This window comes from Chelonoidis abingdonii, chromosome 11 (genome assembly GCF_003597395.2).
Source record: "Chelonoidis abingdonii isolate Lonesome George chromosome 11, CheloAbing_2.0, whole genome shotgun sequence".
NCBI lineage: Eukaryota > Metazoa > Chordata > Testudines > Testudinidae > Chelonoidis > Chelonoidis abingdonii.
This window is the reverse complement of record NC_133779.1, coordinates 44896825-44921461: the sequence shown is the minus strand read 5'-3', so window position 1 is coordinate 44921461 and position 24637 is coordinate 44896825. Positions and strand designations below refer to the sequence as shown.

At 56.0% G+C, this 24637-nt stretch overlaps 2 protein-coding genes and 1 long non-coding RNA gene across 4 annotated transcripts in view; 1 reads left to right on the top strand and 2 right to left on the bottom strand.

The window, feature by feature from the left end:
• Nucleotides 1–7435, top strand: part of TDRD10 (tudor domain containing 10) — a 14746-nt gene extending 7311 nt beyond the window's left edge. Inside the window, exons 7-12 of the mRNA XM_032793714.2 lie at nt 3073–3154; nt 3771–3918; nt 4572–4717; nt 5457–5611; nt 6555–6625; nt 6984–7435. Of these exons, the coding sequence (XP_032649605.1) occupies nt 3073–3154; nt 3771–3918; nt 4572–4717; nt 5457–5611; nt 6555–6625; nt 6984–7052 (671 nt within the window). The 3' untranslated portion in view covers nt 7053–7435. The remainder of the gene's footprint in view (nt 1–3072; nt 3155–3770; nt 3919–4571; nt 4718–5456; nt 5612–6554; nt 6626–6983) is intronic.
• Nucleotides 7436–9903: 2468 nt separating this feature from the next.
• Nucleotides 9904–23916, bottom strand: UBE2Q1 (ubiquitin conjugating enzyme E2 Q1). Of its 2 annotated transcripts, XM_075071005.1 has the most exons (13): nt 23897–23916; nt 21148–21252; nt 20636–20740; nt 19744–19794; nt 15629–15769; nt 14768–14852; nt 14151–14211; nt 13550–13640; nt 13405–13463; nt 12803–12851; nt 11948–12043; nt 11367–11433; nt 9904–10316 (listed from the first exon to the last, which is right to left on the bottom strand). In XM_075071005.1, exons 3-13 carry the CDS (start codon nt 20663–20665, stop codon nt 10285–10287), a joined length of 762 nt encoding a protein of 253 aa, XP_074927106.1. In that variant the 5' UTR covers nt 20666–20740; nt 21148–21252; nt 23897–23916; the 3' UTR covers nt 9904–10284. The 2 variants fall into 2 exon arrangements, with proteins under 2 accessions (XP_074927106.1, XP_074927107.1); XM_075071006.1 differs by lacking the exons at nt 19744–19794; nt 20636–20740; nt 21148–21252; nt 23897–23916 and adding an exon at nt 19196–19685.
• LOC142047525 (uncharacterized) lies at nt 15776–19181 on the bottom strand. Its single transcript, XR_012656834.1, has 3 exons — nt 18179–19181; nt 17285–17483; nt 15776–17254 (listed from the first exon to the last, which is right to left on the bottom strand). It is a non-coding gene; the product is annotated as an uncharacterized LOC142047525 (long non-coding RNA).
• Nucleotides 23917–24637: the final 721 nt, after the last annotated feature.

The window sequence follows — 24637 nt, the reverse complement described above, 5'->3', positions numbered from 1 at the left end:
CCGCACCCAAAATCCCTTTCGCAAAAGCCACACCCCTCTCCCCCCCACCAAATCCTCCAGAGCCCATCTCTCAACTCCCAAACTCCCTCCCAGAGGCCCACCCCCCGCACCCAAACCGCCTCCCAGAGCCCACCACCCTCTCCCCCCACCCCACTCCTTCCAGAGCATCTCCCACTTCCCCAAACTCCCTCCCTCCGCCCCCCAAACTCCCTCCAGAGCCCACCCCCCGCACCAAACTCCTTCCAGAGGCCCACACCCCCTCTACCCCCCACACCCAAACTCCCTTCCAGAGCCCATCTCGACTCCCAAACTCCCATCCCCCCCAAAACTCTCCCACAACTCCTCCCCCCCAATCCTCCAGAGCCCACCCCCCCCCCCTGCACAACTCACTCACCACAGCCCACACCCTCTCCCCCCCGACCCAAATCTCCCCACAGCCCACACCCTCTCCCCACACCCAACTCCTTCCAGAGCCCATTCTCTCACTCCCAACTCCCTCCCTCCCCCAAACGTCCTCCCAGAGCCACCCCCTGCACCCACCCTCCTCCAGAGCCCACCCCTCTCCCCCGCACCCAAGCTCCCTCCAGGAGCCCCAACCCCTCACTACCCCCCAGCACCCACTCCCTTCCAGAGCCCATCCTCTCACTCCCGAAATCGCCTCCCAGAGAGCCCCCCCCCGCACCCAACTCACCTTCCCGAGCCCACGACCCCTCTCCCCCACACAAACTCCTCCAGAGCCACCACCCCTCTCCCCACACCCAAACTCCCTTCCAGATCCCACATCCTTCCCCCACACCCAACTCCCTCCGCTCACAAGCCCACCACCCCCTCTCCCCCACACCAAACTCCTTCCAGCCCATCTCTCGACTCCCAAAACTCCCTCCCCTCCCCCCCAAACTCCCTCCAGAAGCCAACCCCCCGCACCCAAACTCCTCCAGAGCACCCCACCTCTGCCAGCGCGCACCACCAAACTACCCTTCCAAGCCCCACACCCCTCTCCCCCCACACCAAATACTCCCTTGCAGAGCCCATTCGTCACTCAAACTCCTCCCAGAGATCACCACACCTGCACCCCCGCACCCAAACTCCTCCAGAGCACAGCACCCTCATCCCCCCCACGCATCCTCCCAGCAGCGCCACTTCACTCCAATCTCCCTACCCCAGCGCCCCAATCGCCAGACACGCCTCCCGCGCACCAAACTCCCTCCGAGCCACACCCCTCTCCCCCCACACCAAGAGAATCCCTTCCAGAGCCCATCTCCACTAGCGTCCAAACTCCTCCCCCCAAACTCACCTCCCAGAGCCACCCTGCACCCCAACTCCCTCCCCCACCCAACCCCTCTTTCCCCCCCACCGCCCAACTCCCTTCCCACAGCACACACCCCTCTCCCCCACACCCAAACTCCTTGCAGCAGGCCCATCTCTCACTCCCAAAACTCCTCCCCTCCCCCCAACTCCCTCCCAAGCCACCCCCTGCACCCAACTCCCTCCAGCCCCACCCTCTCCCCCCGCACCCAAATCCCTCTCCAGAGCCACACCCCTCTCCCCCACACCCAAACTCCCTTCCATAGCCCATCTCTCCTCACCAACTCCCTCCCAAGCCCACCCCCCCCCACCCAAACTCCCTCCAAGCCCCCACAGCCCTCCTCCCCCCACACCCAAACTCCCTGCCCAGAGCCCACACCCTCTCCCGCCACACCCAAATTCCCTCCAGACCCATCTCTCAATACCAACTCCCTCCCCCCAACTTCCATCCCAAGCCCACCCCCTCATCCCACACTCCCTTCCAGAAGCCACACCCCTTCCCGCACCACAAACTCCTCCCAGCGCCCCACACCCCTCTCCCCCACACCCAAAACTCACCTTCCATTAGCCATCCCCTCTCCCCCCAACACCTCACTCCCTCCCACAGCCCGGGGGGAGAGGGGTGTGGGCTCTGGGAGGGAGTTTGGGTGTGGGGGGAGAGGGGTGTGGGCTCTGGGAGGGAGTTTGGGTGCGGGGGGGTAGGCTCTGGGAGGGAGTTTGGGGGGGAGGGAGTTTGGGAGTGAGAGATGGGCTCTGGAAGGGAGTTTGGGTGTGGGGGGAGAGGGGTGTGGGCTCTGGAAGGGAGTTTAGGTGCGGGGTCTAGGCAGGGGGTTGGGGTACAGGAGGGGGTCAGGGGGCTGGCACTTAACCTCAGGTGGCTCCTGAAAGCGACCCACACACTCTTTGGCGGCGACTGCTGGGGGGCCCCCAAGGGTTCTCTGCTCTCCGCTGGCCACAGGCACTGCCCCCGCAGCTCCTATTGGCTGCAGTTCCTGGCCAATGGGAGCTGTGGAGTCGGTGCTCAGGGCAGAGCAACGTGTGGAGACCCTGTCCCCAGGGGCCACAGGGACGTTCCAGCCGTTTCCTGGGGCGGTGTGGAGCAAGGGCGGGCAGGAAGCCTGCCTTAGCCCAGCTGCACTGCAGCCGGCGGTGGCCGGGGCCCCCTGGGGAGTTGTCCCCTTTGTCCCCCCATCGGCTGGCCTGTCCTAGACCCAAGGGCATTGGAGGTCGCACAGGCTGGTAGGCCCAGGAATCTTCTAATTCAACAGCCACCTGTACGCTGATCTGCTGCTGTTCATCTTATTCCCAGTGTCCCCTGCCCGGTCTCAAAGGGGAACATCTCCTGGGCTCCTGCTTTCCTGGCGCTCGCCTGTGTTTTCCCTAGTCCCCGTTGTCAGCAGCTCACCCTGCGGATGCCAAAACACAGAACTGGCTCCAAACACCAGAACTGTCCTACCTGAAAAGGCGGCTGCGACTCTGGTGCCGTTCGGGCTCCTGGCGCCCGTGGGCCTGCTGGGGAAGAAGGAATTTGGTCGCCCAAGGCCCTGGCTTAGCTAATTTGGGGGAGGTTCTTGTGGGGTGACCAACGCCACTGGGCACGTTTTGGTTGCTCTGGTTAAATCTCACTATAAGGTTTCCAACCCCGTTCTCCAGCAGTCGCGCGAGCTCCCGGAGCAGGAGGAGAAGGCGACTGAAATCCTGTCTGGCAGATTTTAATTAAAGGTCTTGTTTAAATCTCAAACCATCCTGTTCTTCCTCTGCTCCTAGCAAAGGCAGAGACCCAAACCCTGCAGCCGGCACCTCCCGATGCAGTGAGGCAGCTCTGTTATGCAGTTCCCATGGAAATGAGGTAAGCACCAGTGCCAGGGACTCCTGCGCTGACCCCGGCCTGCCAGCATCACCAGCTCTGGATAACTGCGCTGTGATGTTTAGTGTTCCTCACTCTGGCATCCTGCTGCTAGTTCAGTCCTGGCCGCCTGGCCGAGGCGGCCACGTTCCATACTGCTGGTAACCTTGGCAGAGGATTTCAGTTCTCTGACCTCCACCAGGACACCAATCCGCTCGCCTCACCCCCAAAATAGCTCAAACGTCTTTTGGAGACGCCACAACTCTGCCGACCCGGGTACCTAGTCCCTAATTCCCTCCCACAATCTGTGCCTTGGCCTCTCCTTGCCCTGCCAGACTCAGTCTTCTCGTAACTCTGGGAACTCATTCATTGCACCTGCTGCTCTTTGCTTTGCATGTATTGAATCTCCTGGGCAGGTGAAGGGAGATGGAGCTGCTGCTTGAGGCCCCTGTAAATGAGCATGCCGAGCCTTGGAGAGGAGGAGCCTTGGACCATGGATGAGAAGCTCTCTCTGTCGGCTAGATTATACCCTCTGTCTCCCACCTTGTGCAGGGCTGTACCACATGAGAAGCCTTCCCTTTGCTGACTGTCCTCTTAAGCTAGTTTGTTTCCTCTCCAGGGGTTCCTTCTTGGCACTCATGCTAAAAGACTGCTTTCAGGATCTGAACTGGTTGGTGTCGATTGCAAAGCTGCATGGAGAGGCGGGGCTGCTGGTGACGGATGCTCTGCCACAGACCCCGTACTTCTGGGCCATACACCTCACAGAGGTAGGCACGGGGAAAGCCGGCTGTGAGTCCTTTCACAGGAGCCCCTGCGAGATAGTTGCCTTGTTCTTGGCGTGCGTGTATCAGACTGTAAGACACGTATTTCTGGGCTGTGTGTCCTGGGGTGAGAACACGCTGGTGTCTACGAGCAGTCTGCATAATGATTATGTAGGCCCACGAGGAAAAGGCCAAACGTGCAAAGGGAACTGCAGGGCGCTCTGATTTCCGGGAATGGGATGATTGATGCCCATTCTGAGCACGGTTTCACACTGGGATCTCTGCGCTTTGAATTTACAAGGCTCAAATCTAATGAGGAAAAAGGCACAAGGGGATCAAATTCCAATCCCTCCCCTTCCCTCCCCAGGCCTTGTTTTGTTTCTGCTCTGGGGTCTTCGCTCCCAAGCCAGGGACATGCTGAAATCTCGCTGACGCCCCACGGGGCTACGCGTGTTTTGCTGAATTGCAAAAGGAGTGAGCTAAAGTCCGGCTGGATGCATGGGTAGTTCGAACCTGGGGCGGAGGGGAGTGGAGAACAAGGCTGTACCCTCGGCTGGCACTAGAGTACGAGTGAGTGGTGGTGGATGTGCTGTAGCCCTGGCAGCCTGGCACGAGGGGTGGCATTGAGTGGGTTCTCTGCTCTGCTCTTTCCTTGGCAGGAAAGTCACTCGAACATGCACAAGCTATTCTGCCAGCTGGTGGAAGAGGAATCCAAGCAGCCCTACCTGACAAGGCAGGCGGTGCAGCGAGGGACCCGCTGCATGGCAGAGTGCATTCTGGGGGAGGACGGCGCAGCATGGAACAGGTTTAGGGAACAAGCTACATGCTCAGAATGGACCGGCTGGGCGAGAGGCAGTGCTGAGGCCAAAGGGGTGGGGGAGTGGGGGGGGACATTCGCTGATACTGGTCCCCTTCCACTGTGCATGGATGGCATGTGGCACCTTTCGTGGTCTGCAGGTTTCTTAGTGCGCCTTCACCCCGTGCAGGAGCCTCTGTCCCTGCTACCGAGCTGCAGCCACTCTGTGCCAGCACTGCCTGGCCGCTGCTGAGACCGGGGAACGAAGCGTGAATTCCCCAGGCAGAGGGGCAGTCAAACTCAGCAAGTGCAATTATCCAGGCTGGAGTTTGTCCGCATGTTTGGGTGAACCTTCGAACAAAGCATGCGCCGCTCTAGCCAAGCTTTGTGGTTCACCAGCCACAATGTGTCACCTTGCACTATGCTGGTGAAAGGCGCCCCCTGCTGAGTGCCCAGAACCAGCTCTTGTCTCACCTGGCTTCTTCCTTGGTCTCTCATGCAGGTATTGACACAGCCTGTTCTGGCTTCGCTCTCCCAGTCTGAGTTATTGAGATGGCAGTAGATAATACTGCAGCCAAAACTCCATTTTGTTGAGATTTTTTAAACTCCACTGTTTAAAAAAAACAAACAAAAATCCCCTAACCCCAGTCAGTTGGCTTCTCTCTCCTGCCTCTTTGCAGGACAAATATTAAATCCTGGGTCCTGTAGCTTCTTTCCAGGCTCACGTGCTCTTGTTTGACCCTCACAGGTGCTGGGTCTTGGAGAAAGTGGAAGATCTTGCAGTGGTTCTCTTTGTTGACTTTGGCCGTTCGGCCACTGTTCCTCTGAACTCACTGCGGAAGCTGGATGAAGACGATTTCTGGGACATAAAACCGCTGGCCCAGCCCTTCATGTTCCAGAAAGGTACTAGCCTAAGGCTCCGATGTTGCAAAGGGATCCGTTCCCTCTGATGCTCTGACTGGAGCACTTTGCACAGTCCTTCGTTAGGCCTTTCGCAGCCTCCCCTGCGCTAGAACTGATTTTAAACTTCCGTTTGGTAGAAACAACCTTCTGGTTGTGCAGTGCCACTTGCTGGCCAGGTAGGCGTATTGCATTTGACCAGCTGGAGGTTAACGTCTTGGCTCTCCATTACACGCAGTAAAACCAGCATTTTCAGTATAACCCCAATTCCCAACGTGGAGGTGCAGCCCAGGGCTGGAAGAACGCTCTGCAGCTGTCGAAGCCCTGTAGCTTTCTCTGCTTTGAATACTTCCAGCCCCAGTGGCAAAACATCACCCACTCTTCCAGGAACATAGTAGGTCTTATTTTACCCTGAAGGTCTTTTGATGCCTTTTTCTCCTTTCTTACTCCTGCTGCTGGGTTGCTGCCTAGTGATGACTTATCACAAACTCCTAATTTATCATAAAAAGTTTGCTGCTCCTCAGAGCAGTTCAGCTCCTAGCATGGGTTGGGTGTCGTGGGAAGCCCACCTTCTACTGGCTTTTCTGGGCGGATAGAACTCTCGTTTCCCGCTGGCTTGCACCCCTCACCCTGCCAGCACTAGTTAATGCCTCTGATGAAAATACCACCTTGTTAATGGGATGTGCCACAGCCTGCTTGAAAACAGAAGAGCCGGTTCCTATTTGCCTGTCTTGGTACCCACCCCAGGGATGTTGTGAGGATACAAAGTCACATGGAGCTGGGCCTTAACCCTGGATCTCCCAGGCCAGCAGCCTATACACAGGACCGACCTGCCAGGCCCCTGTACACTCTGGAATCACTTGGCTGTTTAAAGTGATGAGTTACTGTCCTGCATTCCTCCATCTGATGCAGGGCAGAACCCCATTGAACCCTCTTTGTCTTCTAGGGATTGTCTCTGCAAGACCCATGGTCCGGCAAATCCTGCAAGGGAAGGTGGTCGGCCCGTCTCACCTGGAGGTACTATGGAGCCTTGAGCACTTGGGGGTGTGTGAAAGGCTCGTGTGTTGTTTGAGGGGATGCTGCCCTCCCCAAAAGGCACATGGCCATTGGTCACATCTGCCATCACAACCCTGGGTCCTATTTCATTGGGTGTGACTGTCTCTAAACATTGGCCCAATGTATATACCCAAGGCAGCTTTCTGGTGTGTGTACAGCAGGGACCAGTTCCCCTGGGGCTCCTTCCCACCCTTCTGTGATAGCTTTACCCATCCTACACCAGCCTCCCTGGAACGGGACGAGGGGGAGGGAGGCCTACAGCAGCTTTATAGAGGAGGTTGGAGACCTGCTAACTCCTGCCCCACTTGCCTTGTGCCAGCCTCACATCCTGACGTTCACCTTCTGCACAGAGGAGAAAGAGGAAGCCGAGGACCCATGTGAGCTCTGAGCTGAAAGTCCCCTGCCCCTTGCTGCCCAAAGCAGGAGTGGGGCAGAGAACTGCTGGACCTTGGAAAAGTTATCTTCAGCCTGAAGCAGCCTTATTAACTGGCTACAGTGTTGTGATTGTGAGGAGGGGGCGTCTCTTATTTCTCCAGGTTTAGTGATGTCCCCAGTTAGCTTCAAGGGGAAGTTGCCTAGTTTTGATTTTTCTGTAAAATTGTGAGGGGGCTGGTGAACTGTCCCTCTGGTGCCTGACTATTAAATGGACCCTGGAAAGGCCTGCTAAGTCCCGCTAATGCTGCCTCCACTAGGTGTAGGTCTGCCCAGAGTGCCTGGCTGCTGGACAAATCCCCATTAGACCACATATGCCCTGGCAGCTTGAAGGGCCCGCGGGAGGGTTGTTCCCTCAGCGTTGTTAGGACAAGGCCTTGCAGCCCTTTCTTCAGCAGGACTAGAGACTTCAGCCTCCGCCTGCTGTCAGGGCTTGTAACCAGGAGCCAGCTCTGCCTGTTGTCAGAACAGCAGGGGCCTGGGGCAGGCTGTGCCTGCAGGCTCGTTTGGGTAAAGCATCGTACAAATCCCCAATTTCTGTTACTCTCACAAACCACGGACAGGGGCCAAATGCTCAGTTCTGAAGAGTGACTAAACTGCTGAGGGCAGAGGTTGGTTTATTTTTGAAGGGGGGGAAGAAACTAACAGGGCTGCGGATAACTGAGGTCTACCACTAGTGTTTGGTTTTGGGGCTTGGTCGCTAAGTGGCTCAGAAGAAAGTTGGTCTGGTCCTTTGGGTGAAAGGACGAAGCTAGCTTAAAGTAAATGGCTCAGGTTCCCACCTGGCTCGCAGGTTTAGATCAGAAATTGTCAAGCTTAATTTGACAAGTGAAAGTCAGTGGGCAGGTCTGGCAGTTGTGAAACCACTGAGATTCTCCCACAGGAGCCTCCAGAAGGCTGAACCTGAGTTGTAGAATCCCTTTTTCTGAAAGGAAAACAAAGCTGTATAACCCCTGCCTGAGGCTGGCACACATGCTATCCTGGATGGCTTTGAACTCGGCTTTGCAACTGGGTAGAACATTTTAGTGAGGTGCTCTGGCCCACACCAAGAGCCAGCTATCTGCTGAGTTTAAAGCTCTAATCACCAGGGAAATCCTATTTTGGCTACAGCTCGAGGGAAACTCTCAGTAGCTCTAGCATGAAGTGGCTTGGCAGCAGTATCCAGGGTGTGGTTGATGGCACATCACAAGAGTTCAGCTCCCCCATGAACCTCTCCTGCAGTCTTACCCATGTCACTGCGATCCTTCAGCAGAGTATTTTACCATTGTTCAAAGGGGGGAAAGGGACTTGTGAAGCAGGTTTCAGTCTGAGGGGAACTCCCCTAAAATTATTAAGGAAAACAGCATGGACCCTCCTGAGTGATACTCTGCTTCCTTTATTTAGTGAACACAACTAGCCTAAAGCAGGCAGTGAAACGGTCCCTGCAATTCCAGAGCACTAATGCACAGTTGACGGTGAAAAGCAGAAGGGCTGCTGGGTAAGATAACAGGCAGCTACTGAGTGCCTTTGAGTTCTAGCAGCTCCTATTAGAGTAAGTTCATACCGACAGTCTGGCTTTAGGGCACGAGTGGTGTAGCCACACACTGATGGGCTCGGATGAGAGCAGCTCTAACATCAGATACTGACAATCTAAATGCCAAGTTTAAGGGATGGAAGATGGGAACAGGAAGTGAACAAGAGGATGAGCAGGGAGGACTCTGTCCACCACACCCACTCTCCCCTGGTGCCTGAGCAGCAGGGGACAGTTTACCCCATTGGATGAGACCCATGGGCCATCTACCACAGTGAGCTGCCAGCAGCAGCTGCTTCAGGAAGGAAGGAAGCTCAGAGGAGGCAGCTGTGGGATGATCTGCCCTCCCTGAGGTGCTGGTCTCACAGCTCATAGCCAGAGGGTTCACATCATGGTGCACACTCAGGATTCCAGGCCCAGGAGCCCAACTGTACTCAGCAGTTCCAGGGCGCTGAGTTCACATAGTTAACTTCCAGCAAAGGTAAAACTGGCAGTCGTAAACCTCTTTTGAAACTGAGTCAGAGGCGACATGACAGGACAGATTCCAGCTGCCATAATCAGTTCATCAGCACCCCTAGGATTTGCAGGGGCAGAAACAGGGTTGCCCTCTCAGCCCATCCTCACTCAGCCTGTAAGCCTGCCGCTCTCATTTAGAAGATAGAGATGGTCTGTTACATTTACAGGGAGCACAGAACAACTGGCCCAGCTGTTAGCCAGTTTAGGGCGGAACCTGCTGCCTCCCTGAATGAGAAGAGCTTTGCTCACCCATGTCTTACTGAGCAGCAGCCCTGGCAGAGACAAAACCAGAACAAGTTACAGAGCTGGGCAACATCTCACATGCGAGCAAGTGCAGTGCTTCTGACAGCCCCCACCCCCAAACACATACAAACCGCTCACCCACAGCAGGATGAGCACAGGATCAAGTAGCTATAATCTGTATCTGTTCTCCAGAAGTGAGAAACTTTGTGGTTTCTTGAAGGAAAATCTGTTCTTGATTTCGCAGATTAGCAAGCTAACCACCTCTCCCTTACAGCGTGGAATTCAGGTGTTCAAAGGCGTTTGCGTACCGGACTTTCCCAGTCAGGTCTCCTGGGGGGATTTCAGAAGGGTTGATCTCAGCACACTTTGGCCATCCATAAGAATGGGCAGTTGAGAAAAGACCCCCCCACCACACACAGCTGGCCAGGGGCTACACCGAAGACAGTTCGGCTTGGGGCTCACAGCAGTATGCTGCGCCCGCAGTGCAGAACTCAGCTCAGCAGTAACTTGAGAAAAAAAATAATCAGACCAGTATCTTCAAATTAACAAACTGTAATTTTTCTCCAAAGATACATTTTCCATACACATCCATCATACACTGTAACCAAAAAAAGCAGTGTACATGAAATAAGAAAATAAATTAAATCCGTAGCATAGATGAGGAGGATGCTTTAGACTGGAGCGGAGTCGAAAGTTTCCAGCGATACAAGAGGCTCAAGAGTTGTTTTAATAAGGACGCCTGCTAGCGAGGGTCCAGCAAGAGTTTCATGTCAGTCCAACTGCTTACACAGTTTTTCCCATTGAGTTTATAACAGCTGTCACTGTCCTGCAAACAGGCAGAGCTATCACATCCCAGGAGAGAGCCACAGGGGCATTTTATGGGCCAAGGACAGCATTCCACAGTAGCCAACTGGCAATGCTAGCCATCTTCCTTGGGCGGCGTGTACCAGCCTGCAACAAGAGCAAAGACTCCATGGGAGGGACAAGTCTCACCCCGGTACTGCAGCTACACTCCCCAGAACAGTCCCACCAGACTCCAGCAACCTGCCACTGACAAGTGCCTCACATGAGACCATGCAGCTCTGGGGTGGCAGACGGGGAGGATAGTCTCTCCTTCCCCCTCCCATGCCTTGACTGTAGGGTCTGCCCATCCTGCAGCTTCCTGAAGCACTGCAAGGGATGCACGCTGCAGGCACAGGGCAGGAAGATACTCTCCCTCTTGAGCAGGTCAGCTCTCCACAGCCCATACCTGGTGTAGCTCTGCCAGACCAGGCCAAGCAGCGCCCAGCTCTTGCTGTGCAGGCAGAGCTGTTTTCAGCTGGCAGCATAAGCTTGGAGTGTCACACGGTTTCATTAGCTGGGGACCAGCACTGACAGGACAAATTTAACCCACCCTGTAATATGCCCAGTGCACCTGAATTTGGGAAGCCAAGGAGGAAGAGAGGGATAGTTTCATCAAACAGGAGAGAACCATGTAGGTAGCAACTCATCTCAGTCTCAGGCCCAGTAAGGTATTGGACATTCAGCTCCCTTGAGCTGCTGCACTTTTGAGAGCACGTTCTCAGTCCAGCTGGGTTTGTTATACGCAGTGCTGCTCTGCCACAGCTCTAGCTTCCACGTGGGTAAGATGGGTAAAGCCTGATGGAGTCAGACATCATGAGCCAGGCGCAGGAACATTTTAACAAGGCCAGACATCCTGCTTAGCAGCCACTACAGAGGCCTTGCAGGACACACGTACATTCGGTCTCTTCCTGCAGTGAGCTAAGGGTCCGTCCCACATGCCAAGAGAGGAGGCTTTGCAGCAAGGTCCACACAGGAACTGGGACCCAGGGCATTTCACCAGACACAAACTGGGTGCAGCGCACTCAGTCACACTGCTCTCAAGCAGTGATTCTGAAGTGGGCACAGGCAGGTTCGACATGCTGTCTGTTCTGCTGTGCCCCACAGGAGCCCCATGGGAAGGACAGACCCCCCCCGCCCACGCCCCAGTGGGGGCCTTACCATTCTTCTCATGAATCTGCACCAGGGACTTGTAGGACTGCTGTGCTCGCGTCAGGCTGTACTGATTCTGCAGGGGAAGTCAGAGGGACAGTTGGGTCAGTGCACTGCAGAACAGGCATCAGTTAACCAGCTGCACTGGGCCAGCACCATGCCCCATGTCCCACCCCAAGTCACTTTACACCCATTTCTGGGACCAGGACCTGAGGCTGAAATGATCAGAGCTGATGGGGGCAGGCAGCTTGTGCCTTATCCCATCTGCACAGGGTCGCCAGCCCCACTCTATAGCTAACGAGAATGCAGCACATCATCCCGAGCCCCGTCACCCTTTCTGAGGGTGCTGAGATGCAGGCATGTGGCACAACAGCACAGGGGCCTTGTGCTGGGATTCCTGTCTCCATCCCACAGCCCCGGACAAAGGACACTGCTGGCATTCGATTCATCGCGTCAGCCAAGGAAACAGCAGCTCTCAAGTATGTAAGGCACCTGGGAATCTTGGCTTTAACCTGCACCCACAGAGTAGATGATGCTGAAACATGCACTCCACTCCCCCCCTCCCCTGCTGCTCCAGGCCAGGGGCTTACTTTATTGGCTCCAAACTGCACCCTTGCTTTCCCTTTCACCAGCGTGGCACTGATCTGCATTATCACTGATTCAATAGAATAGGCACTGCTCCAGCCCTGCAAAACAAGGGGAAACAGTGAGTGGCAGGAACCTGCCATCCCGGTGGCTGGGCAACGGCCAACAGAAAGTCCTGTCCTGGCTGGCGGGAGCTGGCTTCTCTCAGCTGGGCTCTGCTGAGGGGTCCAGGCAGCCCCATCAGCAGTGCTGAGGTGCAGCTATTGGAGGATCAGCAGCCTGCCCACCCTTGGGCTCCAGGCTGGTCACCTCTTGTTCAGAGGGGGACAGTCTCATGACCCTTTTCACCCTGGGCTATACAAGTGAAAAGAACAAGAACGATGCTAGCCCTAGAGAACTGGGGTGTGTTCTCCAAGGCTGCTGGGACACTAAGTGGGGGGGAAGAGGAGAGATTTGCTTTGCTTAAGACTGTGGTGAAACTTTCATCAACTTGCAATCTTCAAGTCCTCCGCTCCCCTACCCGGCTTGAGAACAACACGCTGGGCTACAGTGGATTCTCCCTGCAGCTTGACACTGTTGCCCACTAAATGAACATTTTGCCATATCCTGTAAGCAAATGTTTTCTCCCTCCCCCAAAGTAAAAGCAGCAGCTCTGTACAGGCCAGGGAAGCCCCATAACGCCAGGCACTCGAGGAGTCAGAGCTGTGTGGGAACGTTAACGCTAGTGGCAGGATTTTCAGACACTTGCAAAGCTCCCGGCACAAGTGCTGCTCACATGCCTTAAGGGCACACACTGGCAACTGCTCAGAGCACATGCCTTCCTGCAGTCCAGCCGCCTAGGCTGGAGACGAGACACTCACCTGCTTTGTAAGCAGCTCCATGCAGATGGCACCTCCCCCCAAAACGTACCTTGGGAGGGAAGATGACAATCATACCGATCTCTTGCAGCAATGCCCAGTCCCTGCCTGCTCCAGAGCCTGAGGTAACTAGTCACTGCTTCCCCTCCAAGGGAGATCGCAGTTCTACAGAAACATCACCAGTCAGCTGCTACAAAGACAGCAGCTGAGCAGGGCTCCAGCACCTTTCACCTCCATCCCCTCCACAGTCACACCCCCAAGCCTGGGCCCTGCACTCCCCCGGGAAAGGCCACAGTGACCTTCCCCCTCTAGCGCCTTCATTCACAAATAGCAAACACCGCACCAGGGAGATGACCACTGACCTACTGGAGTGGAGTCAGAGCGTCACCTCAACCACTCTTGGCAGACCCCGAGAGGGGACTTGGACCAAAGAGATACAGGGACTATCCATCCCTACCCCCCAGACAAGCCCAGAGGAACCACCATCCTCGCTACTAGTGCGGAGACCTAACCACACCCCTGCAGCAGCTCCCTCGATATGGGACAAGGGACTGCCGCGGCCAAAGCACGTGGTGGCAAGCGCACTAATCTGAACGGTCACTTACCCCCCCGAGAGCACAGGGGACACAACCCTTACAAACGGTGGGTCGAAAGGGAAGTTATCCTGCAAGGAGAGAGAGAGACCCAGGGCTGTTGAGAACCAGAGCAGGGCAGAGTGGGGTGGGAAGGGACCGGGGCTGCAGGCCTTACTTTAAAGGAGAAGTTCAGGAGGATGAAGTCGATCCCTTCTTTCTCTTTGAGGATCTGGAGATCGTTGTGCAAAGCGCTGTCCTCATCCACCCTGCAAGGAAGGGCCGTGGGGTCAGAGCCCAGGGCAGGAAGCACTCTGCACTGCTGCAGGAGCCCAGGGCAATCGCACCTGGCTGACCCAAGCCTGCCGGCTGGAACACAACCACTACGGAATTCAGGTTCACAGCCCAGCCCCTCGCTCCCCAGGCAAGAGCGGGATCATGCACTGGGGAGGAGAGGGAAGGACCCCACCACATGAGCATGGCACGAGAGCCGACAGCTTCCAAGGGACGCATGCCTGGCCCTAGACTGCATCTGGGGGGCGGAAGGGGAGGGTGCACCCATGCCAAAGCTCCAGAAACAGCAAATAGCTCCACAGCTCCCTCAAAGCATAGGGGAAACCGAGGCACAGACTGGCCAGGGCATGCGAGTCTCAGTGGCAGAGTCTGGAGCACAGCCCAGGTCTGCCAAGCATCACCTCCTCTCTCCCTACACACACACTATGTACCAGGGCCCAGCCACCCCAAGCCTGTCCACAAACCTCCTGAGCCAGGCCACCTACTTCAGGAGTTTGACATTCCAATCGTACAGGCTGTCGCTCACTAGTTCAACTGCATAGTTTCCTGCAGAGCAGAGAAAGGACACGTCAGTGCCACCGGAGACAGCAGCCGCCGTTCGGACAAGGATCTGAGCAGCGGCCCTCTGGGAGAAAGCATGAGCTCAACCTGGCATGGATCCACACTGCGCAGGAAGCGCCCTTGTCTAGGCAGGCTGTCCCCACGGGGCACCGGCAACTGACTGCCCCTCCCCAGAGTCTGGGGCTTAGGGGCAGGGGACAGTCACTCTCCTGCCACCACCAATTCACACGGCAAAAGGGCCATCGCACCAGCTAGAGACTTCAGGGAAGCAACTACCAACTCACAGGCCCTCCCTCAGCACAAGCTCCTTGTTCCCCTCTAACACGGACATGGTCCAGCGCCTCCACCTCCTCTGAACCCCCAACACGGCTCTAGGGAGCCCATTCCATTAGGACATAGGGAAGGGAAGTGGCCTGCTCAACAGATCAGCTCTCCTTGGCCATTAGGTACAGGTTGGCACAACCATGACACACAAGCAGTCAGATTAAGGAAGGGCCCCCCCAGCACTCCTTCTCCAGGCCCAGAGCTAGTCACCACTTACCGCCCTTGAAACTTGGTGATCGGTAAATATCCCTGAGCTCCTTCATTAGCCGGTCAGTGGCCTGTACAGAGCCAGACACTGCGCCCTGCGAGGGGGTCGGGAAGAGGGACGGGGAGGCAATCACATTGTTACACTGGTCTCACTACAGTCAAGGCCTGACCCAGAACTCCTGCCCTGGGAGATTTGGCCAAGGTGGATTCGTGCCATGCACTGCAGCCCCCTCCTCTGCACTGCAAGATCTGCAGTCTTCCAGGGAGCAGCCACCCCTGCCCAGACATTCAGATCCTCTGGGTTAGGAGGCAGGTGGCGAGCCCGAGATGAGCTCAGCGAAGACAAGCCCAGCCCAGTGGCAAGACTGTGTTGCCCCAAGACACCAACTGTATCCTAGCAAGACCAGAGGAGTCCAGGAAGGGTCCAACCTCCTGGTGCTGTGCATGGCAGAGCTCCAGCTCAGCTGTACTGGAGCAGGGGGCCTGGATTCCAGCAAGTGGAGGGAGAAGCGGCTGCATTTGCTTCTGGCAGCATTAGAGGTAAGCGAACCAGATTCCTTTGGATAAGCCACCCAAGGTCAGTGGTCTTCACTTGGACTCTCCAGGATTCTCCCTGCATCCTTCACTGGAGACAGCACGTTTGTTACAGAGCTACTGGGCACGTGCAGCTATGCAGACTACAAGCGAAGTGAGCAACTGAGCAAATGTGGATCCCTCCATGGAAACAGGAGTCACCCAAGGAGCTAGAACATTGCAGCAGACGGGGACTGACAGAGGCTCAGGCACCGCTCTGCCAAGCAGTGCGGCAGCAACACGGGGTATCCCTCGGCCCTCTGCTTCCCAGCCCCGCCCCCCTCCTAGTGACACGTACATTTAAGTAATCTTGCCTCTGGTTCTGTTTGATTTTCTCTAAGATGGCCAGGTTTTCCTTCCCGATGCCGTCATCCTCCGTCTTCTTCCCGTCGACTGGCTCCTCCTCCTTCATCTCATAGTGATCCAAGTCCTCAGTGTCCTGGGCAGGAAGAAGAAGGATCTCACACCAGACACCCAGCTCCACTCCCCACTGCTCTGAGCAGCTGCAGTTTTACAGAACCTACGATACCCAGGGCAGGCTCTGGGGAGCATTCTGGGCTCCCCGTCTCCCTCAGTGGAAATTCTCAGCAACTTCTTTCCCAACATGTGCAGAGATGTCACAAGATCCTGGTGGGCTCGTGGTGTCAGAAGCCAGTGTGGGGCAGAGGGAAGTCAGGTCTGAGCTATGGGATGGGAAATTCCAGTCCCTGGGCAGCGAGCTGGGTCTAGCACACCGCTTGCACTTCACTCCTCTGAGATCAGGAAGAGGGAAGCAAACTGCAGAATGGCCCCCAGCCCATCCTGCAATGCTCCACCTCCAGGACAAGTGGGTAACAAGCACCCAGGAGTTGCAAACTCCACCACCGTGAAGCCATACAGCTACTGACACCTGTGCACTGCTCCAGCTCCAAGCTGATGCTGCACTCAGGCAAGCTTGAGTAAAGATGGGTCTTTGCCTCTAGCGAATGCCCAAGGATCCCAGACCGGACGCAGTCTGTCCCTGGAACGCACCTGCAAACTCACCCTCTGATTTCAACAATGGGACTCAGAGAAATTCTCATCTCCAGAGTAAGAGAAATGCCGAGGCTCTGTAACCGCTGTTGCTCCCACACCTCCAGCCCTCACCCCGGGAACTGGCTGCAGCTCGTTCTACGGTGAAATCCCACATCCAGTCATTACTAGCCTCCAAAGTGGCTCTGCTGCCACATGAGAATCTCACTGTGTATCCAAGGGCTCCCCATCAACCAGCCATCCTGCTTCTTTCCCTCCCCAACTCTGTCCCTGCTCCCTTACTCCATCGGAGGACCCCTTGGCGGTGGCTGCAGATTTCTGAAAGAGGAAACCCAGCCCCAAAGTTAAGCAGGTTTCTGAGTGGACCCCAGGTGAGCTCCCTCAGCTCTTCACTCTGCTCCCCACTGCATGTTTCCTTTGCACATTGAAAGTGGGCACGTACAGCTGCTTGTTCACCAGCTTCTTGACTGCCAAGTCCAGCTCTTCTTATAATTAGCCACTGTCCCCTTGTGTACATTCCAACATGGCTCACTGCTGAGCCTTTGCTTGTGAAAGGGAAAGCAAACGGAGCTGTCTCAATGCTTGGAGACAAATGTTCTAGTCACCAAGAGTGTGGAAGGGACCCAGGGCAGATTCCCAGGACCTTTGTGTATGTAAAACCCAGAGCGACTCAGGGCCCTTTTCTCTGGAAGTAGTACTATATTTCAGGGTACTTTTGGAGGGTCCTTCAGATCACCCCCAGCTCTGCAGCCCCTTCCCTCCCTCCACAGTCAGCTGGCCAGAGAAGGTTGCTGAGTGGGACAGGGCTCTATGTGAATAGCGTTTCAAGCAAGCTGGCTCCTCAGCCCTCATGGAGCATGGTCAGAAGCCCCATTCCCCAGCGCAGCAACATGCTGCGTTACACCCAGCACATCTGCAGACTGCACTCAGTGCTTGCGCTGACAGCTATTGTCACTCAGGAGAGATGCTGTGTCACTCCATACAAAGCTAAATGCCGACTCCACCAACCACCTCGCTATGTGCAGAACCCGACGGAGTTTCAAACCTCTGCGAGGGAGCACCTTGCGGTGGCCACTCTTCAGGGCACCTGTTGCTATTCCAGAGAAACAATGCGTTCTGGGAAGGGCTTTGCCTAGGAAACCCTCTGTCACGGAATCCCTGGGCGATGCTCTGGAACAGCTCCCCACAAAGCCAGGCAGGACTTTGGGAGCCTCCTCTCCCTTGGAGCAGACTTGTTCAGGGCAAGAAGCTCACACGGCTTCACCTCCTGGGTCTCTCCTTGGAGCATTCAGCATCCTCTGCCCCTCCGTGCGCTTCCCACAGCGAGTCCGCCTCAGCGGGGTCCTGGGGAAGCCACAGGGTCCTGCACCCCCCCTTTGCAGTCAGATGTGACTCTCAGCCAGCCAGTAAAACAGAGGTTTATTCGATGACAGGAACAGGGTCTAAAACAGAGCTTGTAGGTACAGTGAACCGGACCCCTCGGCCGGGTCCATTCTGGGGCCAGTGAGCCAGACCCCCATGTCTGCCCTCAGCCAGCTCCAGCCTAACAACCCCCTTCAGCCCCTCCTCTCTGCTCAGCTCCTTTCCCGGGCCAGGAGGTCACCTGATCCCTTTGTCTCCAACACTTTCAGCTGGCACCTTTGCAGAGGAGGGGCCGAGGCCATCAGTTGCTAGGAGACAGAGTGCCAGGCATTTAGGTGCACTGGCCCTTTGCTCTGCAGCAATCACACACCCTTATCCCACCACCTAGATACTTAAAAACTGCACAGGGGACACTGAGGCACCAACACAGTAAGTATTCAGAGTAACATTAAGAACATTGCCAGTTCGTCACAGCCTCCAAACAGGATTAACCTGCACAGCACCCTACAGTGATCCTGGCCACAGCACAGTGATGGAAGACACAGGGTCCAGGATCAGGGGTCATTTTGGAGGTGTCAGAGTTCAGTCCTGAGACACAGCTGGACTAGTCTGTTATCGCTAAGACCACGTGAAATGATTTTTTCATTGCATTTTATCCATTTCCACCCACTCTTCCCCTGGGGTCTAGTCCTGCCCCAGGAGCTCAGAGGCCCGAGAGCGAGTCTGACCTGCACTCACCCCACAGGGGTGGTTCCTGTCCCACAGGACTGGGCCCAGTTCCCCACTCCAGGCACCATGACCAGGTACAAGGGTCACAGCATCACTCCGGATTGGACAGCGGGTGGAGGGGTGACAACGGTGGCCAGGCCAGATTTGAGAGAGCAATGTTGTGACGGGCTCATAGCACCACTACTCAAATTTGGCTCAGCCACCCCACATTGTCACAATAGAAGGGTGGCTGGGCCAGACCTGAGCAGCACTGCAACCTTGAATACAGTTGCAATGCCTGGAGTGAGGAGATGGGCCCAGCCTTGTGGGATGGAGCCGTAACTGCAGGCTGAGGTTCTTCATTTTATGTTATTTCATCTTTGTAAAAAACATGGGACTCTAGTTACTTCTAGTAACCACCCAGTTCTCAAGGGTCCATTCACCACCGACAGGTCCAGCTCAGTGCAGTGTGGGGGAGTGTAGATATCGCAGGCAGGCTGGGAAAGTGGGCGAGTTTACACGTACTGTATGTGACCTCGTGTATCAGGTTAACGCACAACATCCTCTCTCAGGGACTATCCCTGATCCAACAGGGTCTCATCTTCACTATAATCCCTACACTGCACACCCCACTAATTGTATAGGGCCTGTGAGTGCCGGAATGGTTGTGAAAAGCTGTAAGAACCTTGCACATCCGTATCCTAGCCAGAGGCATTCTCGGAAACATCCCCTTGAAAACCAACAGCTGAAGCCCACGGGTGTTACAGTAAAGCTGAGTCCTCACCAGCCTGCAGTGAAATATGGCCATCTCTCACCTCCTGGCCAAGTGTCTTGCTTGCGCACTTTGCAAGCCTGCCTAATCCTCTCTCTCCAGGAGTCAGATTTCCATTATGCGATTTCCATGCCAGCAATGGCAACTCAAAAGTCCATGCCAAAGAGATCAAAGAGCTTAGCTGGTAAATTTCAGGCTTGGAGAACTGCAGTACAAACAGACAAAGCAGCAAGCCAAGGGATTCCATTCCCTGCTCACAATCCCTTCCCACCACCCCGGCAGTATCATTTCCTTAAGGCTCTCAGTAAAGCAGACCCGATGATTCCGTCAGGGCGAGCAAACATGCTCAGTGATGGATTCCAACCTTGTTAGTATAAGGAGCTGCCCATGCTTTGAACAGAAACAAGCCAGGTTTGAATCTGACAACTGCTGCTTGGGCTAATCTGCCTCAGCTCTTTTCCTGACACACTTCACTGCAGTGCTCTCCCCTCCCCTCCCCTCCCCACCCCACCCCACAGCCGGATACAGTGTGAACTTCTCCTGCTCCCCCTTGCTCTTACCTCTGGCATCTCCTCATCTTCATCCTCCGAGGACACCTCTTCCTGGGTGCTCTACGGGAGCAGGACAGAGATAAGGATCAGAACGGCCCCTGTGGAGTCACTGCCATTCTGCGGGGAGGAGCTAGCCAGCCGAGTGACCGCTACCCAGACAGTCTGTGCTGACAACCGGCACCTCAGCTAGGAAGCTGCCACCAGGCAAAGCTCACTGACAGGTGCTCCGGAGCAGGGGCCTATGCAATTCTGTACCTCATTAACAGCAAGTGGAGCCCCCGGAATCCCCTACAATGCTTCAAGGGAAGCTTGGATGAGGACCGACCCTCAGCATTCAGCTCAAAATTCAAGTGAAGCCAGAAACTTTTTACAGGCTGTTCCTTCTAGAATGGCTGCCTCACAGGTGAAGGGTTAAGTTGGGGCAGTAATCAGAGAAAGCCCAGTGGGCAACATCTGACACACTAGCATACACACCCAGAGAGGGCAGACAACCAAGCTGGAGCTGTACCAGCACTGCAGAGGCCACCTGGCCAGTATTGCCAAGGTAACGTACTCGTCTCAGGCAGGGAAGCGAAACACCCCCACATTCAATTCCAGAGACTGGGCGAGAAAAGGACCCATGCAGTGCGCAGTCCTCTCTGTATGTTACAAGAGGTGCACACGATGTAAGGCATTGCTGAGCACTAGGGCAAAAACAGGTACTGGTCCATCTACCATGCTCCAGGAGAGCAACCAAAAGCCATAACCCTGGAACACAGACCCCTTTGGAGGGCACCCCCAGATCCCCCTGACTGGGCACATGGGAGAAGGGTCATTGCAGTACAAAGCTGCACAAAAGCCATCTTCTCAGCAGGCTTTTCCCCCAAGTCAAGGTCAGAGCAGCTTCTCTTAGGCCTGTTACCTGTTCTGCTGGCAGAGGCTGGTCCAACATCTCGACATCTGGGTGCTGGGGAAGGTTGTACAGTTTGCACAGGTCGGAGATTATCCGCTTCAGGTGCTGCAAAAGCTGCCCAGGAAGGAGACAGACAAGCGGTGTTAGAAAAAGGCACACAGTCCCCAGCAGTCGAGTGCAGCCTAAGCAGCCCCTGGCACCACCCTTCTCCCCACTGCAAGCAACTCAGATACCTGGGGAGGTCATGGGAGAAGCTCCTTGCTGAATGCAGCTTCTGCACAGCCCCAGGGCAGGCTGTTTGCCAGCACGACTGCAGGCTGCAACCAGCAACCAAGCCACATCCAACGTAAGGGAAGAGCATAGGGAGACTCACTAGCTGGACAAGCCTGAACTGCTCAGCTTGACTCTCCAAACCCCTTTACAATCACCCCGGGCAGAACACTAGAGAACCACAGACCAGACGGGACTCGTACTCCTGAAGTTCTCCCCGTCCAGCCCTTCCCCACACCTTGTCACCTCACCAATGTATTTCCTTTCTTGACTTCCACCAGCCGCTCCAGGATAGCTGCCAGGTTTGGATCATCTGACTCCACAGACCAGATTGGGGGAACAGCTGGGTAAGACTCCTACAGAACAGGAGAAACGGTGATGTTTGGGCCATTGTTACAGAGTGTACCTCAACCGCACCCAGCCTAGGGTGTCAGAGTGAGCATCCCCCCTCTGACCGGGTCAGCAAGCTGCAGTCCTGTCTCTCCCCCTCCACAAACACACAGCTCAGCAGGACAGCGTCCAAGCAAAGGCACTCCACCCTCCGGACTGATCCCAGATGGAGGCAAAACAAACAATTGCTCTGATGGCACTAATCTGTGCTGCTACACTCCCTCCAACCCGCAAGCTCTCTGCCAGATGGGGAGGCGAGAGAAAGAAAGGTGCAAAGTCTATGTCACTTCACACTACTGCCTACAGAGAGCGAATGAAATCCTGCACTCCCATCCTACGCAGCCTAGTGCCTGTCAGCCCCTTAAGGGCAGGCCCTCTCTGCCCTGAATTCTGCTGACAGCACTTAGTAATGTATCTTCTTTTTAAACAAACCCTCTGGAAAATCATCCCGAACTCACATCATGGAAATAGGCCCCTGGGCAAGGGAGAGCAGAATGTAGCTTCTTCTCAAGACAAGCTGCTCCCCAGCCTGTAACCTACCCTACCTGAGCAGGCCCCAACACCTAGGCACAAGAAATGTGTCTGTGTCAATGAGGCTGCTGCAGCACATGGCCCCGCAGCTCCAAAACCCCCTGCAGCCTGCTAATGTTCTTATTGCACATGTTCAACTGTTCCCTGAAAGGGAACTCTCAGCCTTTGCTATTTATCCATAACCGAGTCCTGAAAAATCCACCACACGCTGAGCCAAGAGTCTCATGTGCACCGGAAAGATCAAGTCCTTATTTGATGTTTCATTTCAAACACAGCCAAAATGGTGTTTTCAACAAAAAATCCTCATTCTGAGCTGCATGCAAACATCCTGAGCAGAGACCTTGTGCGTGGATGGGGAGCAGAGAGGTTTTGCTGCAAACATTTAGTTAAGGACGTTGTGTGTCCTGAGAAACAGGATGATAATGGAAACCCTGTGGGGGCAAAGACATGCACACAGTTCTACTCAGCCAAATTCCCACTGGGACCCCCAGAAAAGAGACAAACCCAAGAATCACCGTGGCCAGTTTAACTTCTGCAACTGTCCAGTCACAACAGGCCAACACTACCCTTCTCCTGCAATCTCCGGAGCAATCCAGTCAGAGACTGCGCCAATACTAGGGCAAGCCTGCAGTCAGACCTGTTTACACACCAGCCCAACTTGCACTCTGCACACGGCACTGCAGGCTGCTCTAGACTGCAGTTTACCATTTCAAAGTTATGTCCAGTGACCTTCTGGCTTCTGTGTGTGCAGTGCAATCCTGCTGCCATCCTCCCCGTGAAAGAGCAGAACCTCTGAAGCAGGATGCTGATGTTTCAGGAGATGGCAGGACAGACTGGGTTATCTGGTGCCCACCTGAGGAATTTCATCCAACACCATAGAGTAGGCTGCAAACCACAACTGGCACCAGGCCCAAGTCTGCCATAATCCAAATTCCTCCCAGTGGACAAGGTCAAAATTAAGGGTGCCACATTCCCCAGACACAAGTGGCATCTGGGGTTCTGAACGATATTCCTAGCACTGTAGAGACAATGGTTGGAACAGTTCATCTGTGACCCCACTTCACCTTACGCAGCATAACATCTGAAGTGGGTTACAGCACCCTGAGGCAGCTTTGTGCCACTAGTTACTGGAAATGAACATGCAGCCAGGGTTTGAGGAGCACCTCTAGTGCTTTAACCTCACATCAGACAAGCCCCAGCTGAGGTGGAGTCTGCATACAGCAGTTCCTTCAGCTGAATGTCTAAAGGGCAGACACTTCAGGGTCTAATCCAGGAGCTAATCCCACCAGATCAGAGAGATGTATTCACAGGAACACCATGCACATCTCTCCCTCCATGTATTGCCCCAGCTCTAGCTCCTCTCTGCCCAGAAACCCGGCAGCACCTTTTGAGGAAGTGTGTAGGCATTTGCATTTCAGAGCAGCTACCTCCATGTCGAAAAGGGGCTAAGATGGGTCATTTAGTTTTCAGTGTAAACACCCAGCCCATTCTTGCTCATCCCAGAGAGTGAGCAGGTGCAAGATACGAAGCTTCAACTGGAATGAGCTACAGGAGCTGGTCCTTAGGGGACCAGATTATAACGATCATTCAGTGAGGATGACTACAGCGCTGGAGAGAGCAGTGCTCAGAGGAGCCCCACCGCCGCCTGTACTTCCCGGGGTTCACAGCAAGGAGGAAGAGCAGGCTGGACTGGATTCGCCTCTCAAAGGTTATGTATCTACACTGCAAAACGCCCCAATACAACCTGTGGCAGCGCCTCTCAGAGGCGAGCGCAAGTGAGCGGGCTCAGCCACAGGGCTGGGAGGAGCCGCACAGACACTCCCGCCTGGGGCTGGGAAGGGAAGGGCTACGCGGCGGCTTTCGGCCCAGGGTGCGAGCCCGCAGGAGCTGGCCCGGCGCTGCGCTCGGCGCTGCGCGCTTTGGTTTTGCGGTGCGGACGCGCCCATGGCGCTGGGGAGGCGGGCGCAGCCCGTGCGAAGGGGAAGCTGGTAACCGGCCCCCCCGGGCCATGCTGCGGAGGCGGCCCGGAGCCATTCCCCACGCGGGCCGCTAGAGCCCGGCGGCCGGCCCCGCCCTCACCGTGATGTTGCAGTGGATGCGGACGGCCCGGCGGCCCCGGCTCCCGGACCCCCGCGCAGGGCCCCGGCCCGGCACGAACTCGCAGCTGATCTCGCGGGGCAGGCGCTGCCGATGCGGAACCGCTCGTGCCCGGTGGAAGATGGACTCGGCAGCCGCAGCTCCCGCTCAGGAGCCGCCCGGGGAGGCCGCACGCCCGTCCGCCCGGGCCCCGCGCGCCGGCCGCGCCGCCGCCGCCTCCTCCGCCCCCCCGCTGCATCTTCCCATGGAGGACCCGTCCGCCGCCGACGCCCCGGGCCCGCCGACCCGCTCAGCGCCAGGAGCCGGCCCAAGATGGCGGCGCGGACGGGCCCCGCTACCCGGAGTGACCCCTCCCCTCCCACCGCCGCGCGCAGGAGGCGGGCTACAGCACCGGAAGTGGCCCTCCACCTATACACCAGTCGCGGGAGGTGCAGCAGCCGCAGAGGAACTGACGTTTGGCGCCTCAGCTGGCATAGGAAGTGACGCAAAGACCCAACTACAGGGGACCGGAAGTGAGCTCTCCCATATGTGCACTGGCCGAAGTGTCTGTGCTCTACGGCTGCGTTAACTCCAGCGCAGGCGCAGAGGATCTGGGACCCGCCAATGGGGGGAGGAGGGGGGACTGTGCATTGCCGGCTCCTCCCGCGCCGCCGGGAGCGGGGCCTGGCAGCCTACGTGACCCCAACTGGACGGCGGGCCAGGGCGGGTCAGAGGCTCCCCGGG

Bases quoted from the DNA above. Each gene is read 5' to 3' on its own strand.
- UBE2Q1 (XM_075071005.1), bottom strand. From the start codon at position 20,665: ATGTTGGACCAGCCTCTGCCAGCAGAACAG. The intron at 19,795-20,635 runs GTAACAGGCCTA...CTGCTCCCGTAG, and splicing joins AGCCTCTGCCAGCAGAACAG to AGCACCCAGGAAGAGGTGTC. The intron at 12,044-12,802 runs GTGAGTGTCTCG...CTTGTTTTGCAG, and splicing joins TGGAGCTGCTTACAAAGCAG to GGCTGGAGCAGTGCCTATTC.